The sequence below is a fragment of the Calonectris borealis genome, chromosome 3 (genome assembly GCF_964195595.1).
Source record: "Calonectris borealis chromosome 3, bCalBor7.hap1.2, whole genome shotgun sequence".
Lineage (NCBI taxonomy): Eukaryota > Metazoa > Chordata > Aves > Procellariiformes > Procellariidae > Calonectris > Calonectris borealis.
Window position 1 is genome coordinate 60,283,806 of NC_134314.1, and position 9,577 is coordinate 60,293,382.

At 37.9% G+C, this 9,577-nt stretch overlaps 1 protein-coding gene across 7 annotated transcripts in view; it reads left to right on the forward strand.

The window, feature by feature from the left end:
* TRMT11 (tRNA methyltransferase 11) overlaps positions 1–7,867 on the forward strand; it is a 28,726-nt gene extending 20,859 nt beyond the window's left edge. For 5 of the 7 annotated variants that reach the window (XR_012672987.1, XM_075145788.1, XM_075145785.1 and 2 more), the window contains one exon: positions 7,272–7,867. Coding sequence is in view for 5 of the 7 variants with exons in the window: in XM_075145788.1 (XP_075001889.1) it covers positions 7,272–7,403 (132 nt within the window). In the remaining 2 variants the exon portion in view is untranslated. Of the gene's footprint in view, positions 1–72; positions 136–7,271 lie in introns of those variants that run through there. The other 2 variants (XR_012672988.1, XM_075145787.1) reach the window with 2 other exon arrangements.
* The last annotated feature ends 1,710 nt before the right edge of the window (positions 7,868–9,577 follow it).

Genomic DNA, 9,577 nt, shown 5'->3' on the forward strand with positions numbered 1-9,577 from the left:
GAACCTACAGTTACTTGTGAAAGTTGCATATGCATTTCTTGGAAAACTGAACACTCTGAATCCCATCCGCAGAGATGCCTAGATGCCTAAATCCCCAATGATTCCAAAGTGTAATTTGGTGTCCAAGTAAATACTGGCAGTACAGGTAAACCGTATTCAATTCTGTTACTTCATTTTTAGAGTGCTACTTTTTATTTTGGAAATAATAGGTAGCTGTGACATATGTACAGTGAAGCACGTTGGGGTTTTTTTGTTTTGGGACACGCTAAGTGCCTCTCCTGAGGCATTGAGACCAGGGAATATTGCATTCGGATCTCCTTTCTGTTCTTGCTGCTTCTCCCACCTAATACTGTTAAAAGAGATGCTGAACGAAGGTGAAGCAAATTCTTAATGAAAACACACGCAAACAGTGAGCAAGTGTTTTTAGTACATTCCTTGTCCGTTGGAAGAGCTATTTTAAATGACAGGAGATACAGTCAGACTGCTGTGTCTGCATGGTGCTTGCACTAATAACACAGCAGGGTTTCAGTACTGCATTCATAATGCTGATGATGACTGAGATTCTCAAGCAACACCTGAAATTTTTTTAAAACACTGTATGTGGAGTTCAGAGCCAGAGCTGCCAACTTCGCCAGTAGTGGACTGAGAGGGTAGATTACGAAAGTTTTTGACATGTATGTCTCAGGGTGTTCATGGAGGTTTTCTGCAGGAGTTTTATTATTGCCAGTGCTGTAGGATAACATGTTCTAATTTAAAAAATGTATCCACCCTTCTGCGAATAGACTTTCATCATTTGTTATTCCTGTTTTGTGCATCACCTGTTCTTCAGTACATGCTTTGACAGGTTCATGTCTGGAAATGCTTAGCTCTGAGCACCTGAGTCTAGTTGGCAAGCTTACTGCTTAGATAAAACTCTGCAGGTGCTTACACTCCGGACTCCAGATGTCTTTTAGATAATTTAAAGATACCAGAACCCACGTACTGTTTCTGATGATGCAACACTTGTCCAAATAACAAAATACATATTGATTCCTTAGCTAGTGCCTGCTTCGTTTAGGGTCTTGTTGTTTGGTGCCTAACTATCTAAGATTTCTCCACCCCAGTGTCCCTTACCTGGGACATGTTTTTTTCTGTCTTAGTATCTTGAACAACCTTTGAATTGGATACTTCTGACTCCCAGGTAATGATCATAAAATTCAGTAGTTGGAGCTGTGGCCATTTTTCTTTTTCCCAAATGAAGGAGTGAACTTTTATGAATATACAAGCATTTATGTTTCCACACAGTTCCTGTCTGCTTTACTAAACTGGTTTGTAACAGGCACTCACAAATGCCTTTTAATTCAGCTTAATGTAGTACTCGCAGGTGGCTAAGAAGTTTACAAATCATGTAGTGTCATTATGTATGTCCTTCAATTTCCCCGGTGTTTGCCACCAATAATGAATTACAGATTTCACAGCAAATTGGATTTCGCTATTAACACTCAAAAGTCTTAACTGGAGATTAATTCACTCAGTTACTGAACGTGAAATTGGTGGTGCAATTTGATTGTGCTTGTAATATAAAGGAGACCAAAGTGAATGTAAAAAATGAATATGTCTCGTTGAAGTATTGATCTATCATAATTAATCATAAGCATGAAGATCATAAATGTTAGATTAAAAACATCACAAAAGGTGGTATATAACTCACTGTCTTGTAAGCATCCAGTCTGTTCTATTTAAGTTTACGATGAAATCGTGCCAACTGGAAAAGATTTCTTACTGAACACAGTGTTGATATGAATAGACTTTTCCAGCATGTGCACAATATGAGCAGAAGAGTTGTTTGTTTTTTAACATCTTAGGCTTTTTTTGGACAACCACAGTGGTCATTAGTAACTCCCTTCCTCCCCAGTCTTAAATTATAGTGATAATAATAAAAGTGAATGAAGGCAGTTGTTGTAAAGGCTAGCTAGCAGTAGCCAGCTAGCGACTTCTAGTCTTCTAAAACTCTGAAGGCAGAAGAATTAGAAAAGTGTGGAACAGGAGCGGAACAAAACAGAAGTGATACGAGGTGAGAGCTTACTAGCCTGATGTATTACTTTTTTCTATGGACATTAGTGTTCCTTCTGGTATTAAATGGATATGGATCTCCCCAATATCTCTCTAAATCTGAAATAAAACTTTCTAATTGATATTATAGCAGGCAGGACTGTGTGTGAGTCTACCCTCATTGAACTGTGGAGGGTTTTTTTTAAGCAGTAAAAAACACAAGTCTAGCTCTCTGTAGGCATTCATATGTAAGAACTGAAATACAGTGGTAATGGAAGAATGAGAAGCTGTTGGCGGAGTAGATTCATGTTGCAATGTCTGTCGACTGTGATCTAATAGGAGTCCAGTCTTCTGCTTTAGGTCAGAGGAGGTTTGAACCAATTCTTCCAGCCCAAATCAAGTGAAAATGTACCTTCCATTGTGCCAGTTTATTTTTTCAAAAACCTTAAAAAATATAGTTATGTAAGACTGAAAGGTCTCAATCTGTGCCACCTATATCTGAGTTGTCATCATTGTTTTTTATTTGAATGTCAAAATACTGGTAAGTGGTTAATCAGTAGGAAAACTGGAGTATACAGCATTGTTACCACAAGGGTTCTTGGGAATCTATATCTGGTGATCAACCAACTATTTTCAGAAAGTGTGGACTTACTAAGTGTTTAACTGTAGGGTTGTTTGGTGTTGCGTTTCTTGACACCAGTATGTCTAGCTTTCTGTTTTCTGAGGCTTGTTGATTTCCCCATGCTGAATTATTTCAGCTATTGCCGAATTACTTGTTTCATTCCTCAGCGGACTGTCTTACAGTAATGTATGGTATCTATTTGGCTGGTAAATGCTACCTAGTTCTGAAGTTTCTATTCAGAAACTTCTTAAAAAAATATTGGAGGAGACATCTGTAACTGACAAGGGATGAGGGAGACACCGAGAAATTATGTTGCAAGGCGGAACAGAAAACTTGACTGAAGGACGAACTCTGAGCGTATGACAGCCCATGAAAGTACTCTGGAGCATCAGGCATACAAATCCACCATGCTGAATGGGCCCAGCATTTCCACGTCACACAGTCGCTCCAGAGTCGTTACGGGTGTAGCATTTTTCCTAGGGAATTTAGCAGTGTCTGTTCCTGGGTATGACCCTGTTGTCCCTGGTTTGGAAACGGCTTGGTGGTGTTTACAGCTGTATGACATTAGTACAAGTGGTTTCTATAGCTACTGTCCAGCACCAGATGTAGAGTGGTAGGAAGCTGTGATAAGGCTAGGAAGATTTTTTTAAACAAAAACTGAATGTGGGTAATTACCCTGAGGCTGAACTGAGGCATGCTCGATTCATAAAAACCTTTAGAATTTCACTTAATATTTGCCAAGATTTAAAGAAAAACAAAGCTTTCTTGTTATCTTTAAGCTTCCTCCTCTTTCTTCCACCTCTTTCATTATTTATTGGAGATCTGTAACACCTTTTTTGGTGTTGTCTTTAGAACAAGTAAGCGTTGAGGTGACAACTCAAATTAGCTAAAAGAAATTTGGTAGCGTGCACTTGGACAAAAGCTTTGTTGGTTTTCAGTTGTCACAAAAGTCGTCATAAAATATTTCAAAATAGAAGTTTTATGTGATAACTGTTGTTTGCAATTAGTCCGCTGTTTTGAGAACTTAAATTATTCAAAGTGAGAACTAAGGATGATAAAGAATGACCAGGGATTAACAAACATCTTCAGTTCTGACTTTTACAAATAAAGGAAGAAGTCTCTGTCGTCTTGGTAGTGCTGGCAGACTGGGGAAAGAGCTGACTTAGTGCCAAGTAGGCTGATCATTGCCGATCAGTCTTGGAAGTGATTTCGTGGGAAGTCTCACTGTTTTGTGTGCAATAACCAATTACAAACGTTATGCCTTGAAAACTATGTACAGTTGTTTCAAAGGAAATAAGTGAAGAAACCTCCTTACCCCTAGATGCAGCTGTGTATCACAAGCAGTACTCCTTACTCCTCTTCCAGCGTGTCATGTTAAGAGGAGGAAAGAGACTATCTCCCTTAAAACACTGTGGTTCAACTCCATTCCCTGAATTTAAACTTTTTTTTTTTTAAAAAAGCAAGAGAAAGGAAAAAACATTTATATTAACTGCACTGGACAGTTAATGCACTTGAGGGAGAGTTGATGCTGCCCCTGACACCCTCTATAAGAGATCTTCTCTTACTACAAAACATTCCTGCCAAATATTTAGAGTGCATATTCTACCAATTCATGCTACTCAAGATAGAGCTTAACTGAGGATGTTTGACTGGCTTCCTTACTGAAATGAGCTGGTGCCTGATGCCCATCTAATGCAAATAGTCATAAGAAATTGTTTCATGAAGATGATTTTTGACAAGTTCTTATCTCTGTGGAGTTAAATGCAGCCTATCCCTAGTGTTCAGATTGTACCCATTCAGCTCCCTGTGTAGATACAAAATACCCTAAGTTAGAATTTGTTAGGAAATCATTAGTCTCTAAAATCGAAGAATTCCTTTTACTTTGATCAGTTCTCATGTTGCCCATAAAACTGTTTCGACTAGTAAATGTCAACAGTGAGTGGCATCTCCAGGTAGGTCAGGGTTTCTTGTTTTCTTTTCTCTTTTTTAAGAAGCAATTTCCAATCTGTTATTTTTCTTTAAAGCAATTACCATCTTTATTGGGCAGTTATGTCTGTACAGGGGAGAGGTAGGGAATGGAAGCTCTTAAGGTAGGGAATGGAATTATGGTGATGTGGGCCAGGAGCTTCCCTTGTAAGCTCTCCCAAGAAATCCGTGCCTGACTGCAGATCTCTCATCTAGTGAGCAATGATTTGCATAGCTTTTGATGAAGCCTGGATTTACAAAATGGATTCTGCTGTGGAGTGATGCACCAAGCCTGTTTCCATTTGATGAATGCAGATGCTCCTCTTCCAGCTGTGTTTAACTCAAAGTTTGTTCTCTTACATATCATATCCTCTCTTTGCCCTAAGCAGCTTGGGGGTAGAGGGGGGTAGTTCCTTTCTTCCTTCCTCCCTTCACCCTGAATCAGCATTTTGTTACTTAAGGAATCAAGATGAATGGTGTACAGATGTGTGACCTCTTAGAGGTTGTAGGGATTAATTTTTATGTTAAAATACTGTTGACCCATATATCATTACCCTTCAGGGTCAAATATCCCATTCATTTCTCAAAACAAGCAAATTGTTTAGAATTATCATTAAAACACATCCCAAAGGTATAAAAATGTATTATATGTTTAGTCAAAGAAGGATTACTGACCTGCAAATTCAGGGGAAGAGTAAGTGCTCTTTTCCTCAGAGTGGTCCTGTATAAGAGACCTGGAGAAGTGGGTGCAGGCTGTGAGAGGAGCATGTCTTAAATCCTCCTTGTTTCCTGTCTGCCAATAGTAATTTTTTTCCCCACGGACATGTTAAAAGCCTGTTGATTATCAGCCTGAGAATGGTCTCAGAGATGGCAGTCTCTCACAGGTGGCCAAAAGACAACAGGTAGTACTGTGTCTGCAGTGGGTTTACTGAGGTCATTTTTCTCTTGCTATTTTCCAACATTGCAGTATTTAAATAGAAATAATTTTCTGCTACTGGTGTACATGCTTTACATGTTAGATATCCACATGGCACTTAACATTTAGCAAGTTAATTTAAGCCAGTGGCATGCTGCTGATACCTGCTAGGATAGCAGATGAGAAAATTTCATAGGAGTATCTCGTTGTGTCCAGAAGAGGGCACTTGTATATGCACACAAACATCTTGCTGTGTTGAAAAACCTTTTGTTTCACTCCTTTAAAATGCGTATTAGGATATCCAAAGCAAGATGAGGTGTTGATCTTGCTAGGTGAAAGCCTGGAAAGGCTACGAAATAGCTGAAGAGGGAGATTGTCCACTAGGATTCAGTTCATCCTTGCATTGTAATACTTTCATAGTATGAAAATATTGATGTAAATCTACTTCCATGTTCCTACTACTTATGGTAAAGCATTCCACAGTAACCTTATTTTCAAATATGAACAAATAACTCTGAACTGTAAACTTAACTAATGAACCCATCTGTATGTTGCTGCATTGCTTAAAAAAGTTATAGCAGTGAGGATGTATTGAAAAGAAACATTTAGTGGAATAGAGGTTTAGTTCTGTCATATGCTTGTTTTTATTTTCTCTTCGCACAGTTCAGTTGTTCTATGTGAGGCTGTTTATCTCGGTTCCATCTTGCTATTGAGCATAATAAACTGACATCTACCATAAGTGTAAAACTGTTTTTAAAAGTTGCCGTCAGGTTTCTTTAGCACTCAGATTAAAGTTTGATATATTGTTTATCCTACAGTATTGATAACATTAGCTGACAAGTATCTTAATTATATAAAGCCACAGTACACGTTGAACTAAACCTTTGTATATATAATGGGCCAATTTTCTAACCTATGTTCTTGGCTGATGTCAAATAGGTATTATGTGTAGGGATTTACTGTGTCAACTTTAACTTTCAAAAGTACATGAATACTGCACAAGAAAAAAATCCTTTAACTGTGCTTCAGTAACTATAGGAACTCATTTTAGTCATTTGTGTTCCTCTTCTGTTTGTATCTGCCTTCCACAAACCTCTGAGTGATTGAATGTTCCACGGTATTTCTTCTGGAAACTAACCTTTATATTTTCCTTTATAAAAGTCTGTGTGGCATAGTACCTGTGCTCTCATTCATTCATGCAAGGGTTGGATTCTGGTGATGTTAGCTGAGATATTTCCAGCGATGCAGCACTGTTAAAACTTCAAATGTCTGGTACTGACAACTTGCATCATTTTGCTGCACAGAGTAGAATAATGAAAACTTGAATGAGTACATAAAAAAACAAACAAACAAACCACCACCACCCCAAAAAACCCAACAAAAACCCCTTGTCTGCTTACAGCTTGCATTTGATCAATGTCAAATGAGAATCCACTGTATATGGATTTTCATTTCTGTTAAATGTTAAGACTTTGGAGTAGGATGTATATGTTCTTGTTAATCCTATTGGAAACCTTAGCATTCTATTTTTGGAATTCTTTAATCAGTCTAATGACTTAAATGTTTGCCACTGAATTGTAAAAAAAAAAAAAAAAAAACAGAAAAACCCAAAACAAAAAACCCCAACAACTTTACTCTTGCTTGTAATTGTCTGAAAAAGTTTGGAGGAAAACCAGTGGCAATACATCCTGAACATACTACCGTAAAACCTAATGCTTGCGTTTTGATACCATGCAGGATCAAGACCAGAATTCTTACTTGTTGGATGGCCAATATATGCCATACAGGGGACACAATTCATTCCGTGAGAAATATTTCAGTGGTGTGACAAAGAGGATTGCCAAAGAAGAAAAAGACAATCAGAAGTAAAATATAATATAAACAGATTAAAAAATGAGGAAAGAATGAAGATCGTGTTTCTTTGTAAGGACATCTGGATATGAACATTCATTTGGATGCTTCAGAAAAATAAATACTGCTTTTAATTTTAAAACAAGATGAAACCCACAACACAGGTTGAGAGCAGTTCTTTTTAATTAGCTTTGTTTATAGCGGATTTTATTGTACAAGTTTTTTGAGTCTTATTTAATTTATATTTGTACTTTCAAGTAGTAATGATGATTGACTAAAACCATTATTATTGTTCTTTCACCATTAACATTTACAAAAAAGTAGTAGTATTATTTGGCTTCTTAAACTGTGAACATCTGGCTGTTTTAGAAACACGTGGTGGTGATCAAGGATTGCTTATTAAGAAGATCATTTTCATTTGTTTTGTTTTTTTGTAAATGGTATACAATAAAACAGAAAAGATTGTTGTGAGTTTTTTTTAATTGTTGCATGCAATAACTGCTCCTTTGAATTCCGATGGCTCTGGCTGAGGCCAGCAGTGTTTAAAACAAACAAAAACCACAAAGAAACAAATGCGCACATACACACACACGCACCAAAAGCCTCTGTGACCTGACAAACTCTGGAGAGCCTATTAAACCCTGTGAAGCCTGTCCACATCTGAAGCTCATCTGTACCTTGGATTTGCTTTTGCATTCCTAAACCTTGACTCTTGGTCAAGCCAACTGTCTGCAATTTTTGGTTCAGAAACTGATAGTTAAAGCAGTAACAACAACAGCATAAAATCAGTAATGGTTCCCTAATGGTATTAAGCCTAATCAAATCTTTGAAATTGAAGCTGTATTTGTTAAAGGGCAAACTTTGCTGAATCCACACCATGTCCATCATGAAAGTACCTCATTTGAAAACCACTGAGCCCATTAATTCAGGATGTTAATGGCTCTTCTCATTTTGATGGTCAAATATGGTCAAATATTCTTCAGCAGGGCATTGGTGAACATATCTACTTGCTCCAGCCAGAGAAAGCCTTCCCTCTCAACTTGCTGCAAGTTACTGGCTGTGGTCACGTTACAATCTTTGTAGATTATAATCTTTAAGTGCCTCTCCAAAAAACCAATGCTACCTAGGAAGGCACGAGTCATTTGTGTATCTGATCGAGTTCTTTAACTGAATTTGCTCTTCTGTGTGTTGTGGTCCTCAGCTGCAGCAGGGAGAGCTCACATACTCAATGACAACTTTGTCTGACCTTCTGGATCTAATCTGTGGCGTGTTAGGAAGTTCTGAAATAGTGATTTATTTTCTGTGTTTCCATTATAAATCACTTTGTTTTGAGACTTTTAATGTCAGCCATATAATAGTTGTTCTGGGCTAAACTTGGAGCAAGATCAAAGCTCAGAAAATTTTTCAAAAGCAGAATTTGAATTGATCACTTTCAAAGATTACATCAAAAAATTACTGCTTCTGAAAACCTGTCTTCATATAACTTCTGACTTCAATTTTAGCATTACAATTTGGCATTCAGTTCTTATTACTTTACAAATTAAAATTACTTTCTGTTCTTCCTAGGCAAGGAATTTTTCTAGAAGGATTTATTATGCATTTATAACTTCATTTTTGTAAAAGTTACCCTACATAGACATGATCTAAATGGTTATACAAGATGTAAGGTAGTGGCAAATCTGGCTCTGTCTCTTCAAAGAGAATGATTTAGTTTATTTCTTCTCTGCCTGGTCCAACTTTTAGTCCATTCAGCAGCAGTGGTGTGGCCTCTGTTTAGCAGTTCATACATAACGGCTCTATCATTACTGAAGAGCACCGTTTTGAACAGAAACTGTAAGTGTATTTGGGGTACTGCATCAACATCCGCTAATCAAAAATCGTTCTGAATTGAAGTCAGATGTTCAAGCTCTGCTGATCCCCGACGTTAAAGCTATCATTTGGAAACATTTCTGATCTCTAAATTTCTCCTCACTTAATGTGCGTGCTCTCGCCTTTTGTACCCACAGACTTGCAAAGCGGAGGCGTTTATAGCTGTAGAGCCGTGACACAGTCCTTGCGCTCTCTCTAGCGAAGGACTGACAGGCGGGTGAGTTACCCTTTCGGCAGGATTTGGCCATCGGTGGCCGCGGTTTCTGGCGCTTTTGTTCGATCTGGTTCCATTCAGTCTCTTTCCGTGAGGTTCCAGTTTCCTG